Source organism: Corvus kubaryi, unplaced genomic scaffold (assembly GCF_017639235.1).
Source record: "Corvus kubaryi isolate FWS band 111438036 unplaced genomic scaffold, C.kubaryi_AGA036_p1.0 37241, whole genome shotgun sequence".
NCBI classification, from domain to species: Eukaryota; Metazoa; Chordata; class Aves; order Passeriformes; family Corvidae; genus Corvus; species Corvus kubaryi.
In genome coordinates, this window is record NW_024581071.1 from 461,420 (window position 1) to 483,690 (window position 22,271).

The window sequence follows — 22,271 nt, forward strand, 5'->3', positions numbered from 1 at the left end:
TCCAGGGTGATGTGACAAAGCAGAGTGGAACCCCCGTGTTCCCTGTGAGTGGGGATAAGGCCATTGTCCCTGGACACATGAACAGCCTGGAGAACAGAGAGGTGGGATGCAAAGCCCTGCACGTGTTGTCCCCCATTTACCAGTTGAGCAATGGAGGTGGCACATGCCCTGCAAACATTTCCACCATGAACCCATGGGCAGCAGGACAAAACTGGGCAAACAGCCAGGGCAGGAGCCAGACCTCCCCTTTTCACAGGATGCAGCTGGACACCCAGAGCATGGCCACTGCCCTGTGGTTGGTGTCCCCAGGCACCCTCCCTGGGGCTGGAGATGCCTGTGGTGCTGTGGCCCAGTAGGGCTCTGAGCATCCTGCACCAGGAGATACAGACTCCTCCAGCACGCAGGGGCTCTTATCACCCACCTGCAGCTGGGCCGAGGGAGGGGAGATGCAGCAGACCCTGTGATGTAAACAGGACTGGGCACTGCAGGAACAGGAGGAATTGCCAAATTCAAGTGTTGGAGGAGGTCCCATGTGGGCTGGCAGCTTCAGGGCATGGGAGGTCATTGCCCAGAGGAGGGGAGAGGGAAGCTCTGTGGGGTGGTCCCCAGACAGACTCTCAGCTCTGCTCTCCAGGCCATCCAGCCCCTCTGGACTGTGCCCTGCTTGCTCAAACAAGCTGGAAGTGCTGGGCAAGCCCAGTCCAGCCATGAGCTGATGAGGAGATCAGAGGAGTAGGGAGCAGACTGAAGACCTTCCAAACCATCCCAAACCTACTTTTCTGGAGCCAACCTGCAGGCTGAGCAGGTGAGCACTGGCTGTCTAAAGAGTGCCTGAATGCTGTGACCTTTCCATCATTCCTTCTCTGCTTTACCATCTTCAGGCAGTCTTTGAGTCTTGCAATTCCCACTTTCAGCAGTGAATCCTGTCTCCCCTCCAGTTGATTGACTGTGGATATGTTGGCATCCAGGATGGAGAGAGTAGAGAGTGAGACCCTGGTGGAGGAGGTGGAGGAGATGAGTGGAATAGGTGAGTTTTCAGAAGAGAAGACGAGGGGGAACTGTCCTCTGTTGAGGAGAAAATGCATCCTGCTTCTCTGTGGGAGAACTATTGGAGGTCAAAGTACCGGGGCTTGTCCCAGCCTGGGCTTTTCTTGGGTTGGGACCTGGTGGCTGCAGTACTCCCAGCTGAACTCTTGGTGCTTATCTGTAGACCCAGCTCTAGCACCAAAGGCTCCTGAGCTGACATTCTTGGCCCCCCACATTGCTCAGAGATGTGAATTTGGGGCTATGGGTCTTGAGGTAATGTCTACCACGGTCGGCACTGGTTTGTGCCCTGACCTGCCTGTTCTGCTCTCCCAGCACCAGAGACACCCAAGCTCAGGTCCAGGTGTCTGCACTGCAGGTGTGCATCCACCCACTCAGGTACCTCCTCCTCCAGGAAACTGAGGTCCCCTTGGCCTGGATGTGTGCAAGCCCCTGGGGCAGGAACAGGATTGGGGCAGCATGGAGCCAGGGACAGTCCAGCTAGGGGGGTTTTCCCAGTGCAGGGAAAAGGAACTCACCCTGTCCCTTCTCTTGCTGGGGTGGATGCTGCCCTGGGGCTGCCTGTTCTGAGCAGCTTCTCTTCCTCTGTCCCCAGCCGACGTGACCCTGGACCCAGACACTGCCAACCCCTTCCTCATCCTGGCCAGTGACCAGCGAGGGGTGGGACGGCGGGACGAGTGGACCTTGCTGCCCGACAACCCCGAGCGGTTCGACACGGAGCCATGTGTGCTGGGCAGCCACGGCTTTGCTGCGGGGAGACACTGCTGGGAGGTGGAGGTGGCCGAGGCAGGGGAGTGGTGGGCTGTGGGAGTGGCCCAGGAGTCTGTCAGGAGGAAGGGGGTGCTCAACTTCACGCCCCAGGAGGGCATCTGGGCTGTGGGGCAGTGGTTTGGACAGTACCATGCTTTCACTGATCCTGACTGGACCCCCCTGCACCTTACCTGCCTCCCCAGGGCCATCCAGGTCTGCCTGGACTTCAGAGACCAGCAGGTAACTTTTGCTGATGCTCAGAATGAAGCCCCGATCTTTGCTTTCTGCCTGGCCTCGTGTCCTGGGGAGAGGCTGCACCTGTGGCTCTGGGTGGGGATGGGCTCATGGCTCAAGCTGTGCCCCTGACAGGGAGGGAAATCGGGGGGCAGGGGAGAGACTGGAAAGGCAAACATCGTGGTTCTTGGTGCTGGGAACTGGGAGGGTCCCGCTTCCTGCTGGCTTCTCTGGCCACCAAGGGGTGGACTGGCAGGTCATGGAGGTGGATGCCACCACAGAGCCTCCTTCATCCCCCCACCCCTCAGCTGGGACTGCAGGGACAATGGGGAGCACAGAGACTCAGTGCAGGGAGGAGCTTGGTGCCTGGTGGTCCCATGGCAGGGACCACCACTGAGTGCCAAGGCACTGCAGAACTGCTCTGTACAAGGCCATGGAAAATATAGCAGGGCCCTGCTCCTCCAAGGGTGCTGGAGTAGTGCCTCTGGCTTTTTTCAATTAAGTTAAAAAACCCCAAACATACCTGGATACTCATGATAACACTTATCTTGCCCACACATCCAGAGCCTCTCCTTGCCTGACACGTTTCTTGCAGCAGAGCAATGCTAGCAGCTCTAGGGGCAGCCCAGGAAGGAAAGCATGAAACTGAGCATGAAATCCACAGGAGAGGCAATTCCCACATATCTGCCATTCTCTAATCTCACCCCATCGAAGTCCCACCTCACAGGATCCTGCTAAATCCTGTGCTTAGGAGAGGAGAAGGGGGATGTAGGTGAAGGGGAACATTGCCTGGGTCCAGTCTAGATTTCTTCTCCAAACATTTTTCTGGTTGGACCCTCTTCAGTGCCACCTCAGTTGTCATCGTTGTGGTGGCACCTGGACTCACGCCAACAGTATTGGTCTCCCTGCTCTACTCCAGGAGCTGCAAAGAGATGCAGCGTGGGGTCAGGCCCAGGTATCTGCCCCCAGAGCCCTGCCCTAAGCCTCTTCCACTGTGGTGGCACTAAGACTGGGGATACCCAGGGATCTCTGCTCCCAGTGAGGCACTTCCTAATCTCCATGGGCAGGAGCCTCTGAGACTGTCCTGGTTTTGGCTGGGATAGAGTTAGCTTTACTCTCAGTAGCTGGCACAGTGCTGGGTTTGGGATTTAGGGTGAGAATAATATTGATAGCAACAACCAAACCATCAGTCATGTGGTGTTCCCCAAGTCAAGGACTTTTCAGTCTCATGCTCTGCCAGTGAGGAGCTGCACAAGAAGCTGGGGGGGAGCACAGCCAGGACATCTGACCCAAAGTGGCCAGAGGGATATTCCATGCCACAGAACATCCTGCCCGGTGTGTAAGCTGGGGGAGCTGCCCGGGAGGGGCTGACTGCTGCTGGGAGACAGGCTGGGCACAGATCAGTGGGTGCTGAGCAGCTGGGTATTGGGCATCACTTGTTCCACTTGGATTTTATATTTTTTTTCATTAAAATTATTACTATCATTGGTATTATTACATATTACTTTGTTTCAATTATTAAACTGTTTTTATCTCAAATAAAAAGGTTTTTTTTTCTTTTTTTCCCCTATCCCCCTTGGAGGGGGGTATGTGACTGAGTGGCTGTGCAGTGTTAATTTGTCAGCTGGGGTTACACCATGACAGAGGTTCACAGCAGAATGTTGGTGGATGGAGATGGCAGAAGATTTGTTAGTTCTGTATTTTTGTCCTTTGTCATGCAAAACACCCCAAAAGAGTTGTGCTGTGCATTTAGGGACACGTACCTCAATCAAGAAGAAGGAATTCCCTTCTGAAAGCCAGCTCAGTTCCTTAGACTGGAGGAAAGTTGGGTTTTTCAACAGATTGGAGTCCAGGAACCTCTTCACTGCAATTTCGTGGTTTGGAGGGGGTAAATTTTGTGCTTTGGTTTCCTTTTTGATGTGCCCCCCAAAAATTAAATTAAAAAAACCCCAGCTCTTTGGGAGCTGAGTTGCATAATTGCAGCATTTGTGTGAGAAATACACAATTTCATGTAGAATTGCACTACAAAGACTCAGGGGAGTTTAAATTCAGCTATCATGTGCTAGAGGTCTCTGAATGCCGGTGCTACAATGTGTAGAAGGCTTAAGGAACGCCGTGGTCCTTGAGCAAGGCTGGACCCTCGTGGGCTCTGAGTGGTTTTGGGGAGACAACTGCGGCCGGGAGGTTTGTCCCATGCCAAGCATGGGCACAGACAGCACATCATGGCAGTGGCCTGCTGCCTCCTCAGCCGGAGCCTGGACACAGAGGCCACAGGGCAACTCCCAAGCTCCCAAAGCCCTCAGTCCAGAGCAGGGTGTGATCAGGCCCCTGGGACCCTCCTGTTCCCAAGGAAAAAGGCTGCAGTGATGGGCAGTGGAGGCACCTCAACGAACATGCTCTCCTGAGCCCTGGTCTGTCAGACGTGCTCCAAACCAAAGCCTGCCTGGATTTGGCACGTCAGCCAAGCAGCTGTGACTGAACGCCCTTCCCATTAAACTGTGTTTCTTTTTCCCCCGTGAGCCCTTTCTCTGGGACTTCTGTTCCTTTTATGCTGCTCTTGCTGTTGCAAATGCCACTTTTTCTCTCCCCCTACCCTGTCAGATTGCTGTGTGGCATCACAGTTTTGTTTTAAAGGACTGGCTGAGCCAACCATGGCACTCTATTTTTCTAAACGTTTTTTTTTCTTTTAATATGAACAAGCCCAGAAAACCCTTGATTTGACAGCTTGGCCAGGAAACTCATCCAAGGTCTTGTTTGCTAAAGCCTTGTCCAGCACCTCAGAAATGCATCCAACATTGGTGTTGCAGTGCTTTGAGGGGCACTTTAAACGGGCAGTTTCACAATTTCCAACCCTCCGCTCCAAGAGTGGCCAGATTTGCAACACAGGGATTTGCCCCAGGGCCAGGGGCCAAGGCTGCAGGGGATGTTGGGGCTCCTCACTGCCCCACAGAACGGGGACTGATGGCTGTCCAAGTCCTTGCCCAAGAGGTTCCAGGCCCAGCTCTGGGCAGGCATCCTGCCCACACTGCCCTGCAGCCCCTGCCATGGTGCTGGCCCTGGATGGCTCTCGGAGCCAGCTGGTAGCGAGCACTCGGAGCAAGGCTCCTGCCCTGCAGCTGCCAGCAGCTCTTGCACACTTGGGCACAGCTCAGGCACAGCTCTGACACAGCCTGGACAGCACAAACACAGACACAACCTGGACCCAGCTGTGAAACAGCTCAGACACAGTCAGACACAACTTGGACACAGCTCAGACACAGTTGGACACACCTTGGACACTGTTGGACACATCTGGGACACAGTCGGGCACAGCCTGGACACAGCTTGGACACAGTTGGACACAGCTTGGACACACCCCACCATGACCCCACCAGGGCCACCAGGCGAGAGCATGGGCTCGCAGACGTGTCCAGTGTCTCCCAGGACCCGGAGCGAGGGGCTGGGCTGGAGGGCTGTGGGCAGGCCCGGGTCAGGCAACTCACAGGGGCAGCACCAGGAGCCTCTGCGGGGCAGCATCATGGGCAGCACCAGGGTCGCTCTGTGCAGCCCTATACACACCCCTGGCCCAACCAGGGGCCAAAGGACTCAACTTGGCCCAAACATCACTGCCCTGCTTGGCCCACGCCAGGCAGGCTTCTATGCACGGACAAAGAAACTGCCCAGAAATGACAAAAGCCCTTTGTCCAACTTTGAAACCTTCTGCTAGGGCTCTGGGGTCTGGTCAGGGCAGCTGCCCTGGGCAGGCGGTACCGGGGGTGCTCTCAGGTAGGCAGCCTGGGTTCTGCAGCCCTGGCCCCCTCCAGTAACAACACAACAGCCCAAAGTTTGTCTCACTTTTATTTACATCATTGCACAGCCCATTTCCCCAGAACACACTGGAACGTGGTGGGTCAGACACCGACTGCCCGCATCCACGAGCTGAACATCTCCTCTGGGAAGGAGGACAAGACTCAAAGAGTCACTCTTGGGTCTTGCAGGGGCACAGGCAACAACTCCAATTATTGGCAATGACAATAAAGCCAAGGATGCTGAGTGTTGCCGTGGCCACACAGCAGCACAGAGCCGGGCCCCCACTGCCCCAGCCAGGGGCTTCTGGCTTTCACAGTTGCATATTTGGATTGACAGTGGGTTTCCTAACTGGAACACTGGCTCCATTGAGTCCTTACCCTGGGAACGTGCTGTGGGAGAGCATCCCTCATCACCTGCCAGAACTTGGTGCATTGTGGAGCCAAGCTCCTGGGAGGCAGCCAGGACTGGGAAGGTTAAACCACCCCCCCCCCCCATTTTTCTTCACTGGTGATGTCCTGGTGACAAGGGGGTTGTTGGGAAGGGGCTGAAGGAAAGGGCACCCAGGACAAGGCACAGAGCAGTGGTGCAGAGCCTGCTGCCACGGAAGGGGTGTGCAAAGCGGGGAGCACCTGCATGGGACTGAAGCAGGGACTGTGACTGGAGCTGGGCTGCAGCAGACTCTCCACCAAGAGTACCAGGGGCAGAGTAATCCCTGCATGACTGGGAAAAGGGCAGATACCCAGGGGTATGTGGCAGAAGGGACAGTCGGGGGGCTGGCTGAGAGGGGGAGCAGAGATGTGCAGCCTGGCTGTAGCAGAGGACATTCACCCCGTGGTCACACCAGCCCCTCATGCTTGGAAGAGAGAGCAGTTCAGAGCAGCCCTCAGGGCACAGAGAGGCTGCTACAAGATGTGCCGGGGTATCCCCACGCTGCACCGGAACTCTGGGAGAGGAGGTGGAGGAGAGCAGACAGAGACCAGCAGACAGAGACCAGGGCCCAGGGCTGGAGCAATCCTGTTGGGCAAGATGGCACACTGGTCCCTGCTGCTCATGCCACCGGCAACTTCAGCCCAGGGTGAGGGAACACATAAGGAAACACATCCTGCTTTGCAGCTGGAGATGAGGAGAAGGAAGAAGTGCACATGGTGCTTTGAATTCAGGAAATTACAGATCTCCATCTCGCAGGGCATTGCACTGATCCACTTGCTTTCAGCGAAGGGGCAGAGGGACATAGCGTATGACCACCACCACCACCCTTTGCAAGGACACAGGCCCCTCAGAGCCTGCCTCCTGCCTGCTCTCTACACTCACCACCATGAAGCCAGAGCCCAGGCTCCAGCTGAGCAGCTGCACACACCTCTGGAGCACCCAGCAGGGCACAGCCCGCGCCACTTGGGAGGCTCAGGAAAGCTCGGCACCAGGCACACACACCGTCTGGCAGGGTGAGGAGGTGGCAGAGGCAAGGACCAAAGCCAAACCAGGGAGACTCTTGGCAGAGGGGGGACGCCGAAACAGAGAGTTTTTTAGAGCTGCATGTGCTGGAAATGCAGGTGAAAGGAGGAGGAACACCAGCCCCACAGGACAAGGGACCCAGAGCCTGTTCTCTGGGAACCAGCAAACTGGGGGCTGGGTTCACTGGAGAATACAACAGGCAGGCAGCGCTACCAGGGATGAACCCAACCCCAGCAGCTCCTCTGGAATGTGCAAATAAAGCGCAGAGACAGCCAAGAGCACCTGTGTCCTGCCAGCGCCGCAGGGCATGGCCTGTCCCCTAAGGTACGTGTGGAACTGATGCTACAGGAGGTCCAGCCTCAAGGTGGTGAAAGGACATCAGCAAACAGAGACTCCAACTCCCACCTTCTGGGGTCAGGAAAGCTCCTTTCTCAATCTTTTCAAGGCAAAAGGCAATGGTGGGTTTAGCAAATATGGAGCCATCATTCCCCACCGTCGGATCCACCATCTACCTTTGCCAGACAGACCAAGGGCTGAGTGCATCCAAGTCCTGGGGATGAGCCAGGATCTCAGGAAAACATTTTGTGAGATCATGTCTGCATTGGAAAAGATTCTCTCATTCTGAAACTGATTTTGAAATTCTCAAAATTACAGTACTTTACAATACAAAATGTCTCCATTCCGTATTACGTCATTTTACTCCTTCTGGGATTATAATTATTAAAAACACTCAACTTTCTAGAAAGGACAGAACACCACAAAAGAGACCAAAGAGTAACGGGAAGGCTGTTGCAGTATATCAAAACCAATTTAGTGCAAAGGAGAAGGGGACTTTCAAGAATGGTTGATGAAAAGTGTTCTTCATATGGTCATTTGGAGAAAAGGCATTGATTTAACCTCTGAATGAGATCAGGCTGCCAGCTTCTATCCTGAAGCTTAGAACATCAACACAAAAGGACTGAAACACAATATGCATGGCCATTAAAAAATAATATTATATATAGATATATATATAGAGAGAGGGAGATGTTTTCCACGTATGGTATTTAGTTATAGGAAAGTGTCCCTGCAGACAGGCATTTTCTGCCATCAGGCTCTTTTGGGCCATTTCACACACAGATATTGATTATGTGTCTCTTTGCCAAGGTCTAAAGCACGTGCTGAGCGCAGAGTCCCTTTGGGTGGGATGATTGTTTTCCAGTGCCCCCACAGCTGCCGTGTTTCCTGGGCCTGCGGGGACACTCGACCCTCCACCTCGGCCGGCCGCGGGACGGCTCAGACGGTGGTCTCATCTGCGGTCTTCTTCATGAGCTTGGCGGAGAGGAGGGAGTGGGGCACAGGGTGAGGGCTCCGCGAGGCTGGGATCATCAAGCGGACTTTCTGGTTGGTCCTTCGCCACTCCGAGTACAGCTGGCAGTGGTAGCGGAACGAGACCTGGCGGGCGAGAACGCAGCGCTCTGTCAGCGACCCCCGCCACTCGTGCCACAGGGACAGCCAGATGCCAGCACCCCTGCGCCTCGGGGGATCCCTTATCCTGAGGCAAGGGAGACAGCACTGACCCCGACACATGTCCCCAGCCTCTGACCAGCAATCAATCCCTTCCTGGTGACACCAGGCTGAGCAGGGCACAGCCAAAGGGGCCTTCTGGGCAGCACCAGCAGAGTGGGATGGGGATTGCTGAGCTGGGTTTAGGTCGGGGCTGGTGAAGTGTGGTGGGGATGAGCTGCAACTCACCCTGTCATCCAGCCCCAGGCTGCAGCCAGCACTCTGGGGGGGCAAAACAAGGGTCTGAATCCAACCAGCCTCCTCCCATCTCACAGATCCCAGGGGAACTTCTTTGCCCTGTGCAAAAACCTTCCCTCCTTGGTCTGCAACAACAGGACAGCAGCTGGACTCATTTTTTTCTGACAACAACGTGGCCTGGGAGACTTGTTCACCCAGAGGGAGACAGGAGGATGCAAAGGCTGCAGGGACCTGGAGCAGCCCAGCAGAGGCAGGAGCTGGCCCCTGCAGTTTCAGAGCAGCCCTGCAAGGGGAGCTTCGAGCTCGGCTTAAACACCGAATCCAGTCAGCCACTGATCTAAACCAGGCTTTCTCACAGGAAGCATTTAGCTCGCAACTAAGACATACCAGGAAGTGTATCTGACACGGAAAACTCATTAAAACTATTACTTCTGGATGGGTCTATGACACATCTTATGAGAAATAAAGCTGTGCCACTGTGGCACTGAGGTAATTGAGCTTATTGATCTGTGCACACCCCTCCTTCCTGTTGCAGAGGGACTGTGGCAATAAGGTTGTTTGCTGACAAACACATCTCCCAGTCTTCAGAGAATGGGGAACTAATGGTGGAACCCTCAAGGAAGGCTCCTGCTCCTCACGAAGCCTCCCTCACAACCCTCACACTTATTACCGCCATGAACCCCCTCCCACATATCAGCCCCTTGTACTGCACAGCCCAGGGTTGAATGAGCAGAATATGAATAAAGGGGCTTCACCTAATGTCCCCCTCTGCTCAAGGAAAAGTGAAGCACGGCAGAATTAGGGCCATTTTAGTCAGGGTTTGTTACTGCACAAACATTTTTCCATTTCCTCCAGTCCTGAGGTGGAGAAGATGGAAACACTTCCTCTTAAGGTTTCCAATTTTAGCTTGGCTTCCTACAGAAACAAGCTTCGTGCAGGAACATGCAGCATGGAGACTTTCCTCCATGGCTCTCATGCAAGGAGCGGCTCCAGTTTTGCCCCCAGGCACTCTTGCCCCCAGAGCAGGGGCTGCTGCAGCACCAGCTCATCCTGCCCTGGCTCCTGAGTCTGTGGGGGAGAGTTGTAAGGAGTTCCAGCCCCAGAGGAAGGGGTTACTCTGAGAAATTGGAACATGACACAGCAGGGAAATGGACTGGGGAATTTCTATTGCCCACAGAACTGCCAGCTTTTTGGGGTCCCACTATTTCTCCTGCATCAACTGCACTTCTTCTCTTCCCAAAATGGTGTTTCCCAGCAAGCAGTTGGAAAAGGGCATTGACAGGGCACGAGCACACACAGGGCTTGGAATAGGAGAGCAAAAATCAAGATCCAAACCTAGAAGTCCACCCAGCACACAAGGCAAAAAAAGTGAATGGAAAACAGAGGGAAGTCCCTGGCCTAGGAGCCCCTGGAGAGAGCAGCCCCGGGGTCCCGGGGAGGGGCTGGGCAGCCCCACTGAGCCTCCGCCTGTGCCACACCCAAACCCGCATTCGCTCTCCTGCTCTTCTCAGCTCCCTGCAAGCTACAAGTTCCTCACCCCCTAATTCAGTACATCCAGATATGCCAAACAAGACATCTGCAGGAAGCTCCTTCCCAGCACAGATCAGGTTAATACCCAGATTGGCTCAAGTGCAGGTTCCTGGCAATCCCCAGTGCCCCCCATGCAGCAGTGGGCCAGGGCAGCCTGGCTACCAAGCCTTGACTCAGGGCCGACCACACAACCCAGCATCAGAGAAGCCACGGATTTCCCCACGGCCAGAGAGCTCCTTGCACACACCTGTGTTACCCACACCTTAAAAATACTGTGTAGGAATTTGCTTAGTTGTGGCCAGAGATCCCCAAGGCCAGTCTGCCCTGGCTGGGCATGGCCAGTCTGTGCTGAGCAGCAAAAGCACAGGGGGACACAATGGTAAATTATTTAGGAGTCAAACGTGTTCCAGATTTTACTTTTCCCCTGCACTGCCCAGGTACCAAGTTTGTATTTCTTCTTGTACCACAGATGGGCCACTGCCTGACCCAGCCCCAAGCCCTTCCCACACAGCCCCAGCCCCATCCCAGCTCCAGCACCTAACACTTGGGGAACACTGTGACAGTCTGGAAAGCAGATGACCAGGAAGTGATTTTCCATTCTCAGCAACAACTTTAGCAGCTCGCACATGAAGGTAACTAAATGGACATTCAAGTGGAAGAGCCCAAGGTGTTCTCACACAGAGAGGCAGAAATAGCAGGTGGCACCGACGAGGTGTGAGCCAGTGCTTCCAGCTCCTGTTTGAGCAGGAGCAGGGCCCCAGCAGCTGGCACTTACCAGCGTCCAAAGGACGTAGATGGTGAAAAGTGCTATAGTGAGTGCTATGAGTCCGATGGCCTCCAGCCGGCTGTTGAACTGCAAGTGGTCCTGGGCCCCGCGCAGACACAGCCAGCCCGAGATCGCCGCCAGAGGAGTGATGAACAGGAAACACACCATGTCACAGAACAGCGTCCTCTTCTCATTGCGGGGCCCGGGGTCCTTCAGCCACTGCGGGAAGGATGGGAGAAGGGGATCAGCCCGGGACAGGCAGCGTGCAGGGCGGGCAGGAGGAGCTGGGGAGCTCTTGCCTGCACTCTCACAGTCTGGGTGAACCTGCCTGACTCACATAAACCTTCTCCACAATGGAACCAGAGAGTGTCAAGTCTAGGTTTAACAACTAACAAGGGAAATGGAAGAAACAGCTAAAGAATGTGTATAGGGGAAGGCTGTCATGAATACAGAAGCTCCTGGGCTCTCCTCTGGAGTAGTGAGGAGCAGGCACTGCAGGATGTCAGCTCAGTAAAGCCTGGCTTAATATTCATCTGACAGGTCTTGGACTGAGCTTCAACAGAAACAGACCCAGGACTCTGTAACTGGTGCCAGGGGCTGTAGGAAACAGGGACACTGGGGTCTGCAGCAAGGCCAAGCCATAAGAGCATCTGTCCCAAATCCAGCCCTCAGGTTCCTTTGGGAGAATCACAGCATTTTAGAGTTTCACAGGCAACCTCCAAATGTTTCCTTCTTTTGGGAGTCCTGACTTGCTTCCACTGTGGGTTAATTTTAGATACTTAACTTCAGCAACAGCAATTGTTCTATTTTCCTGGGATTATGCTATTTTCAGCCTTTCCTTTCCTTTTTTAGAATAGCAAGAAGCTGTGGTTCCTACAGATACCAAATTGTTACCACACATCTTTAGTGGGATCTTTGTGTGCTGGCCTGCAGATTCTTCCCTGCACAAAGATGACCGCCTCATTCAGGGTTTTTAAATTTTATTTTAAAATAAAACTTGGAGAATATTATTGAAAAGGCACAGGCAGAGCAGGGAAGAGACTATCAGGGTCTGGGCTGTCAGGCCAATCCCACTGCCAGACTTGGAGTATGGTACCTGCTTTGGAACAGACAGCTTGGGAAGGGACCCATCTGAGAACTCTGCACACAAAGCTCCGTTCCTACTCAGAAGCCACCATTTAAGCAGCAATACAGAAGTGGTGGTGGCAAGTATGCCAGAAATTAGTGAGACCTCAGGACATGGATGGCCAGAGGCACACAGAGAGAGCAGGCCCAGAGGGAAGCAGGGCAGGGGCCACACAGGTGAGTGCAGATTTAACTGCAGCAGGGATTTTCAGTGAGACAGAGCAGAAAGGTAAGAATGGGACTAGGAGCACAGCCAACTTTTGTGGGAAAGGGAAAGACAAGGGGGAGCTGGCAACCCTGGGCATGGAATAGGGGAGTAGCTGGGCTGGTTAGAGCCGCAGGAGCAGCAGGTTCTGCTGGGACAGGAAACTGAGTTAGCCACGAGTGAAGGAGAGGATGCTGCAGTGACAGCTATGAGCCTGGCCAGGAATTTCAGCTGGGAGGACTCATAACCACGATATTTTAGGGATGTGACCTGAATCATCTGAACACTTCTGTGTAACAGTCAAGGAACTTTCATTGATTCTGAAGCCCTTTGGAGCATGACTTGATGGGCAGACAGCCAGAAGAAAACCTCAAAGAATCACAGAATCACTAAGATTGGAACAGACTTCCAAGATCATCAAGTCCAACCATCAACCCAGCACCACCTCCAAACCATGTCCTTAAGTCATCCATACATTTTTTGAACACTTCAAGGGATGGTGCCTCCACCAGTGTCTTGGCAGCCTGTTCCAATGCCTGACAACATTTTCCATGAAGAAATTTTCCCAATATCCAACCTAAACCTCTCCTGGCACACCTTGAGGCCATTTCATCTCGTCCTGTCCCTTGTTCCCTGGGAGCAGAGCCCAACCCCCACCTGGCTGCATCTTCCTGTCAGGGAGTTGTGGAGATCCAGAAGGTCCCCCCTGAACCTCTTTTTCTCCAGGCTGAGCCCCCCCAGCTGCTCCTGGTGCTCCAGACCTTTCCCCAGCTCTCCTGCCCCCTTCTCTGGACACAGTGCAGCACCTCACTGTCTTTTCTTGGAGTAAGGGGTCACTCCAGGATTTGAGGTGGGGCCTCAGCAGTGCCCAGCACACAGGGATGGTCACTGCCCTGGTCCTGCTAGCCACACTGTGGCTGGTACAGGCCAGGTGCCATTTGCCTTCTTGCCCACCTGACTCATATTCAGCCACTGCTGACCAGCATCACCAGGTCCTCCTTCACCAGGCAGCTTTCAGAGCAGGCAGAACTGTCTTTTGGACAGGAGCTGGGAGAAGGGAGGCAGACCTTGTGTGGTTCTGCGGAGGAGATCGGTGTGCTGAGCTGCATGGGGATGATAAAGACCACACATGCAGTCTGAGCAGCCCTGGGAGGAAGTGAGGGTGGACAGCAACTCATTGGCATAGGAAAGCTGCTCCCACACAGAGCACCTCCTGGGCAGCCCCAGCGCTCAAACCCAGCCACATGCCAGGCTCTCCCCAGTCCAACCAGGACAGGGCTGCCTGGTGACACAGCACTCAGGTGAGTGCCAAATCACCCTGTCTGGACCAAGTTCCCTCTAGCAGCAAGCCCAGAGCACCCCATTCCCTGCAACAGGACATCTTGGGACACTTTTGACCCTTGTACAATAAGAAGCTCAGGCAGATAGGTATTTTACTGCATCTTAATTCTATTTCTATTCCTTGTGACTTTTGAAACTCCTTCCTCCTCCCCAACATGGGAACCAAACATATAAAGGCAGGAAGCAAATTAATTTCCTTTTGAAGTAGTTGATTTACTTTGCCAATATGCACTGACACAGTAAAAAATGGAACACAATAAGCCAACCTAAGGGCCCAGCATTTCTGGCACAGCAACATATTGGTGCATACGAGACTTTATTTAAACTTTGCAAACAATCCATAAAGTGGTCAGGCAGATTAAACAATTTTTGTAGGGAAAACTATCAAGTAAGCACGGGAAAGCAAAAAAAGCACAACTTGGTCTTCTTCCAGCAGCTTCCGCACTGCAATCATGTCTGAGACTGAAGGGAAAGAGGCAGAGGTGGCTGCTTGCTGCCCATTTGGGCTATGAGCTGAGTCCTAGGTCCTGCCTGAAACAACTTCTCTCTGCTTGTGTGACAGAATTCTGGGTACAACCACATTTCTTTGTCCTCTGGCATGATCCTGAGGCTTTCCCAGATACTGGGATCAGCAGGGTTGTGGAAGGGAACTCATTTCTTAGAGCCACAGCAGGGCTATGGGGTGATGAGAGCACCTTTGGGTGCTGCAGTGCCCATGAAGCTTGGGTGAGCCCAGGTCATGGGAGGCAGGAGAGGAGCAGGCAGTAAAAGGCACCAGAACAACATCAGCTCCTCTGGAAGCCAAGAGCAGAGCTCAAAGCATATCAGAGCAGTCTCCCAGGCTGTCCATCCCAGCACCTGCTGCTCCATGTATCTCAGGGCTGGGCTGCATTCTGCCCCTGGGGACCAAGGGGAGTGGACAGAAGAGAGACTCTCTCAGCAGCACTCAGCACCTTGCAATCTGTCTGGGGGCTTATAAATGGGTGTTTTAAAAATTAGCTTTCATTGATTTTTACAGCTGACTTACCTTGTGTGGCCAAATGTCCATGGCCGTGAGCTGTCAGCCCGTTTCACAGACACATCACATCAGCACTCAGTGAGCACAGCACCAGCACTGCAGCACCAGCACGCTCCAGCCAGCACGTGCTCCCATCTCTCCCAGCCTTGCAGCTGGACCACTCACTCTGGTGGGCATGAGTGAGGACCAGTGTGACTTGCCAACCTCACGGGCTGACCCTGCCAGAGTTCCCTACGTGCTTCACAGCCACAGCATGATGGCAAGCCACAGCACCACACAAGTATTTGGCTGCATTACAAAACAGCCCACCTGCTTTCTGCCCACCAAACAGTTACCCTGTGGCTTCTCAGGTGCCTGTTGATTTTCCTTCCACTGCTGACCTGCTGCCTGGCTATAAAAGCCAGAAAAAATCACATGACCTTAATCACAGCAGCACTATTAGCCCTGTCCCTGTCCTGAGAAACATGTTGAATCAAAAAATACAACTTCAGATGAGGGACTGTCACATCCCTCCTCTGGGCCTGCACCAAAACCTTCTTGCAGGCCATTGGGCTCCATGGGCAGCTCCAGCAGAATGGTCCTGTTTCTGCCACCAAGGTGGGAAGGGATGTTTTCTGACAGAGTACCCAGAGGTCAGGAAGCCAAGACCCAGAAATGCCCCTAGCCCCGCAAGCAAAGCAGCCAAATGCTGCAGCGCAAAGCTGCCCCTCCTCATCCTCCTTTCCCTAACTACCTGCCACCGACACTCCACAAACTCCACAAACTAAATCTCTTGCTGTACGGGCATGAAAGCCTTCCCTGTGCCCTCGGCTGCTGGGCAGCACAGGGCTCTGGGCTGACCCCAAGAGATTCAGGAGCACTAGAAATGGTGGACAGGAGAGGAACAGACCCAAGCAGTGCTGCAGGTCACTGGGACACTTTCCTCCAGAGCAGCACGTGCTTCCATGGGTGGGGTCACCATGGCAAATGCCACACCACGACATGTGCAAATACGGGATCACAGCACCGCCAGCAGCTGCACCTCAGAGAAAGCCCACTGATCTTCTGGATCATCACAGCACAGACAGGCATGGACAGAGTGGTGAAGACAGACACGTAAGAAGACACTAGTGCTGGTGAGTGCCAGGAATGCAGGGATGAAGTATTTCCTGGTTTGGCCCCAAACAGGCCACTGCAGTTTGTAGAGCAGTGCCTGGGACTGCACAGAGAAGTGCCAAGAGAATTTCATGTTGGATCTGCAAACAGCATCTCCAGACAGCAAAGGCAAGTAAAGAGAGAAAAAAAAAGATTAAAGGAGTGGGAACTCAACTGGAACCAAGAGGGATTTGTTTTTCACTAGATCCAGGAGTCTAAAAGAGGTGTGCACTGAGCAAGGAGAGAGATGGGCTGGGGAAGGGTACAGTAACACAGATCAGACAACAGTGCAGTGAGTTCAGCAGAAGAGTTCGAGGAAAGCAAAAAGTCTGTCTGCAAGGAAGATAAGGCTGGAGGAAGGGTGGGGGAGAGCTTATATCACAGCTCAGTTCTCTGAACTGGAGGGGGGCAGTGAGCACTGCACTGGGCGCTGCGCCCAGAGGCAAAACTTCTTCCCCTAATAACGTAAGCAGAAGTAACATCACAATTCCTGCCTGCAAACCTCCCTTTGCGTGTTGCAGGGACATCTCTGCAGCACCTCCCACTGCCACAGAGGTGCAGGAGACTCAGGAGACAAAGCAGAAGGACTGCACGTGACAGACCCATGGGAGGTGTCCCCTACTCCAGCATGACCCACACAGTCAAGCAACACCTCAGAGAATTTCAAACACATTTCGTTGCATGTGACATTGTGTTTGAAAGTTTCAAGAGACAAAAAAAAAATCCACTGACCTACATAAAATATCCAGTTTAAGTGAACCAAAAGTATTAGCAATCATTGAAAAGTAATCATCCTTAATCAAAACTGCACCATAAACTCCAAGAAAAACAGGAGAAGCAAAAAACTGTCAGGCTCTTGTACAGCACAGCACCCTTGGAAGGAGGAGCTGTTTTGAGAATCAAAAGACACAAGAATCACTAGAGCAGCCCATTTATAAATCAAGCTGTTGACGCACACATTGCTGGAAAACACCAGCACTGAAGACATGGAAGAAAAATTTTCTTGGGACTCCCTCCCAAGAGGGTGTTTCCTGACTTGCTTGCAAGAACAGAAATTGGGAAACAGAAGGTGTGGCTGGACTGCTCCAATAGTGACTGGTTCACCAGAGAAATCTTTTCTGGAATTAGTGAGATGTCTTAAATGATGCCTCAGTGATGTCTTAAATGAGTTTTGCCTTAGCAAAGGTATTAAATGCTTGGAGAAGCATTATGAACAAGTCCTGCATTATACTTGGTAGCTTTCACCATGAGGGTATGTTGACTTTCAACCTCCCAGTAATTTTAGCAAAGCCAGAGCCTTGGTCTCTGCACCAGCAGTTTGTGTCCACTATCAGAGCAGAGACCTGAAACCTCCTGGCTCCTCTCCCTGGTATTTGCATGATGTGTGAGCAAAAATACACCCTTCCTCTGGAGTATAGAGTGATCTTTGCTGGGACTAAACAGCTGCTGCTCTGACACCTGCCTGACCTGCAGCCCTGGGACATTTCCGCAGAGACCTGGGCTGGGGCACAGACCTGACCCCCCACGCCAGGACTGCGCCCAGCCGATGGAGCTGGGAAACCAAAGCTGGCTCACAGCAGGGGCAGATGGCCCCAAACAGGAGTCTTTGGGCTGCCGAGGTGGTGTTTCTCTTCAGCCCATCGAGAAACACTCAAAGGGGACAAAATTAACAATAGCTTGGGGCTAAAACACTTTACAAGTGGTTAATGAACTGAAGAGAACTGAGAGGGTCGGTGCCACAGCAAAACACACAGAACAAGTCGGCCATGGAAAAGAAATACTTTTGCTGGTAACCTGGGAAAGTAAAAATGGGCAGGAGCGGGCTCACATACACCAATACAGACCAACTCACACACCCACCTCCCTCTGTGGGCAGTGGGCTGCAGCCAGGGAGAAGGCCAGGAGCTGTGCAGAAGGGCTCGTGGCTGTAGAAACACAGCCACACTGTCACCCTTAGTAATGCTTTCTGGAAATATGCAACACATCCAACACAGTCCCAAATGCCTCCATCCATGCAGCTCTGCCTGAAATCCCAAAGGACAAAGTATCTCCAGCAGGAAGAGCACTTTGTAAGAGAAAATAGGTTTGTGATGGATTTTGCCCCAGACCAAAGAGAAGAGTTTATGTGAAAGGGAGAACACTACGGACAGAAGCAGGGGGGGGCAATGTTTTGACTCGTACACAAGTTGCCTGTAACACCACTTATCCTGGCTCTCCTACAGCCAGGAAGAGGCAAGCTCCTCCAGAAAAGTTGACACATCCTAACTTAGCCTTCTAAGGAGGCAGGAATTAATTGATGGCAAGAGGTATTCCCTTCTCTCCATATACTATATAGGACTTTAAAGAACAAGGTCTGGATGAGGCACATTTAAGGCATGAAACATTAGGACAAATAAACTCAATCATGCCCAGAGAACTGTACGACCACCTGTGGCCTGGAGAAAGAGCTGTCCAAGCCACAGCAATCCTTCAGGTCCACAGGCCTGTGCTCCTCCTTCTACCGTGCTCTGGACAGCAAAGGTGCAGATACTCCCTGAAGAAGAATCCTGAGCAGTACCTCGGCATTTCCTGTGCATGGTATTATTAGAACAAAGAGGAAAGTACCTCCTCCAAGAGAGCTGTGTGTGCTGCAACTGACACTTCAAACACTTCATCTAAATATCAAATGCCGAAATCTTCCAGGAAACACAGAAAGGATTTTGCCTTTTTTGACTATGCCAGCCATGCTGGCTGGAGTGTCATGGAGTCAGATCACTTCCCTTCAAACACATGGAGGCCCACTAAATTAACAATCATATAGGAAAATCAAGTATTGGAAAACCATCCCTCTCCAACGTTTGGCCATTTTCTTCTCTGCTGGGGACATGCTCCTCACTCAAGAACCCTGGTCCACAACTGTCTTGTGCTGGACACCACTTCAGAGCTGAGCAGAAGCCATTCTGTCCTCTCACAGCATAGGCAGCAGCATCCTGCACCTCTGGCAACAGAACTCTCCACCCAGGGCTGCAGGTCAATTCTCCATCCCAACCTGCAGGGGTTCAAAACATGCCTCCCAAAAGCACTCAGCCCATTATCTCACAGCCTGACAGTTTACTAAAGCCTTTAATGTTTTTTTTTTAGCTTTTGACCAGCTTCCTAGTTAAAAAATAGCTCAACTAGGCTGAACTGCAGGAGATATTTCCCCCACACCTATGGGCCAGCCTGTGGCTGCCAGAGCTGGCTCTGGGCTCAGACAAGTTCCCCACTCTGGGTTCAGAGATCAGGCACACCAGCAGTCAACACTGTTACTGTTTTTCCATTGAACAGACCACAACATAAATCAATATCTGCTTAAAGAAAACAAAAATACAATTCTAGTAACAAATTATCTTTAATCCATACTGGACAAAGTTGACACCTTTCCTCTGTAAAGGCGGCTGCAAAATTCAGTTAGTGTTTGTGAAGTGCTCGGATGTCACAGCAATAAGTACCCCAGAGAAGCTCCTGAGAAAATGAATAGTTCGGTCTTGGTGAGCAGGGACACGAGCACACAGCAGGATTAACAAAGTTAGCTAGTGAGCATCTTCCATCCATGCACTGCGTCTGGAAGACACAGCCTGTGACCATGAAGGCCACACTGTAACACAGATAAGAGGCCTGAAGTAAGAACTAAGGCAATTTTGGTCATGGTGTTTCCTGACTTCCAAGAAATCAGGAAGTTTACACAGAAGCATTTCAGCTTGACCGTGTAGCCTCCCCCCAGCACTCACCAAAATGTATCCTGAAGCTCACAGTCAGCCTCAGGCCCTCTCCTTCTGAAGGATCTTCAAAACCACAGGACAAAGCCAGTTCTTAATGAAGCTGATGGTCCCTTCCCAGAGATCAACTGTGCTACCAGTGACCGCTGCAGCCACTATGACCAGCTCTGAGTTTCCCCAGGCTGGAAAGGCAGGACATGGCAGAGCCAACAGCAAGAGCTGCCTTCTCCTCCGAGGCCCAACAGCAGCAGGTAGCATGTTAGTGAATTCCCTTGTGGCCAGGTGACAGCAAAAGAGAGCTAGAATGCTTGGACAGCCTTTCACACATGGAACAGACCCTTTCATCAACACCACTGCCATGCAGCATGCTCCTGCATCATTCCTAGTCCTAGTCTCCACCCATTTCTCCTCTGCTCTTAATTTCTATTTTGATTTCCCAGCCTTACTTGGTGAGCAGTGAATTTTTATCAGGGCTCCTCAACAGCCCACTCACCACAAACATCACTTCCCCCAAAGTTTCAAAACACTCCCCACCCCTCCTCACAACCAAGGTGGCATAGAACTTCCTAGATAAGGTGGCTGGGGGAACAGTGACATTTTTAAATGACTAAGCAGCCTCTTTCCCCAGCCCTCTTCTCAGAAACAGATGAACAACTTGGGGATGACTCTTCCCAAAAGTATTTGGTGATGAGCTGCAGCCTGGTCTGGTGTGGGGATGAGATTGCACCAGACTGCAGGCAGAGCATTAATGGAAAGTGCCAGCCAGTGGCCAAGGGGTTATCAGCTCCTTCCAAAGGGCTCTGCACTACGGGCAGAGCCTCTGCTACCAGTGGGTGCTTCCCAAAGCGGTCACACTCGGTCAGGTGACCTCTTAAGTGACCTCTAAGCCCCAGCAAACCTCACGGGGTGGAACATACTCACTGTCATTGCCTCTGCCCAGCACAGATTGCAGTGGTGCTCAGAGTGGCTGTAATAGCTCCCAAGGAAAATGAGAAACTGAACTCCAGGACACTTTCTCCCCAGGCTCTAGGCAGGGATCAGAGGGTTTACAGCATGATGGAAGTAATACAACAAAACCAGGTGGTCTTTCCAGCCAGGTGAGCCATTTTGCTCTAGCAGGAGCCCTCCAGCCATGGTGTGCCAGGCACAGAGCACACGTGCTGATCAGCTGAATGGCGCTGTGCAGGGCCCGGCACACGCTGCTGGTACCGCACCCACAGCACTCCACACCTGGGGGGACGTGCTGCTGGCCCCTGCTACCATGAGATATGTTCAACCAGGCTATATGCTGCTTTCCAAGCTATGGAAAACCTTACTGCCCCTGAGCTGCTGGCCAGGGAACTGCTCTGGGGCTGTACCATGAAGGCTCGGCCCTGCTCTGCAGCGCGGATCACTCTCGCCAGCTACCTGGAGACTTTTCATCAGGTGCTTACCAGCCTCCAGGCTCACAAGGCACTTCGGGCAAGCTGTTCCCCAGCAGACACCACAACAGGGTAGATCATCCCCTTCACTGTGCTCACAGACAGGCCCAAAATACCAGAAGTAACAAATCACTGGAATCCCAAAGCCTTTGCCAGCTGGCAGTAATGGCTCAAGGAATCTACTCCTCTCTGAAAACACAGTGGCCGTTCTCTTGTGTTTGAGTTCATTAAATGCTGCCCGCCCAACACCTCTCAGCACTCACAGCTTCTTTGCTGATCACCATACCCTTACAGGCTCTAGTCCAAAGGGGCTTTTCACAAATTTCAACAGGAATTAAAACTGATTGTCCTGGAGCACTTATTCACCCACACTGGAGTACAGACAGGACTTTTCTGTCCTACTCTCCCAGCAAGCTCCTCATGCCAGATGGAGGCAGAGAGTTGGTGTCACAGGAGAAACTCCTCCATTACACACTGGCCTTTGAGCTTTTATTTGGGTGTGCAGTTTTCCAAGCCTATACTTGTTACGAGGTGCCACAGCATTGTGAAAGATGGCTAAACGCACTCCTACGTGTTTGTTTCTGGACAGGAATCCTCTACCAGCTCTTAAGCTAAAACATCTGCGACTTGCACTCACAACTTGGCCCACAAAAGCCCTAGCAAACTCACTGTCCCTGGGCTTGCCTGCACTGTGTCCTCAAAGCCAAGATACAGCCCTTCCTAAACGTTTTAAAGCATTGTTTTGCAACCTCTGAAACAACCATTTGAGAGATACTGGCCAAAGCTCTGTTTTATATGTTGTAGCAGCTAGGAGAGAAGCAGTAAGACTGCAACAGCAGTAACCACTGAGGTAATGCTCACCACTGGGCTAAATACATGGTTTGGGTTAGCACTGTAGGCTAAAGCCTCCCCCTGTCTGGGGCTGTCAAGTCCATGACAGTCAGTTGTAAGTTAAACAGTCATTAAAACTTAATATCCATTG

General features: G+C 52.5%; 2 protein-coding genes across 7 annotated transcripts in view; one reads left to right on the plus strand and one right to left on the minus strand.

Moving 5' to 3' along the window:
* Positions 1 to 432: 432 nt before the first annotated feature.
* LOC121662276 (butyrophilin subfamily 1 member A1-like) lies at positions 433 to 5,068 on the plus strand. Of its 3 annotated transcripts, none has more exons than XM_042023251.1 (3): positions 433 to 805; positions 915 to 1,027; positions 1,640 to 5,068. In XM_042023251.1, the coding sequence occupies exons 2-3, from the start codon at positions 955 to 957 to the stop codon at positions 2,158 to 2,160; spliced, it is 594 nt and encodes a 197-aa protein (XP_041879185.1). In that variant the 5' UTR covers positions 433 to 805; positions 915 to 954; the 3' UTR covers positions 2,161 to 5,068. The 3 variants fall into 3 exon arrangements, with proteins under 3 accessions (XP_041879185.1, XP_041879187.1, XP_041879186.1); XM_042023253.1 differs by having other exon boundaries at positions 939 to 1,027; XM_042023252.1 differs by having other exon boundaries at positions 433 to 1,027.
* A 783-nt stretch (positions 5,069 to 5,851) lies between these two features.
* The window catches only part of MARCHF2 (membrane associated ring-CH-type finger 2), a 34,094-nt gene continuing 17,674 nt past the window's right edge, over positions 5,852 to 22,271 (minus strand). For all 4 annotated transcript variants that reach the window (XM_042023247.1, XM_042023246.1, XM_042023249.1 and 1 more), the window contains 2 exons: positions 11,318 to 11,527; positions 5,852 to 8,703 (listed from right to left, as the gene is read on the minus strand). In XM_042023247.1, coding sequence (XP_041879181.1) covers positions 8,545 to 8,703; positions 11,318 to 11,527 — 369 coding nt within the window. In that variant the 3' untranslated portion in view covers positions 5,852 to 8,544. The remainder of the gene's footprint in view (positions 8,704 to 11,317; positions 11,528 to 22,271) is intronic.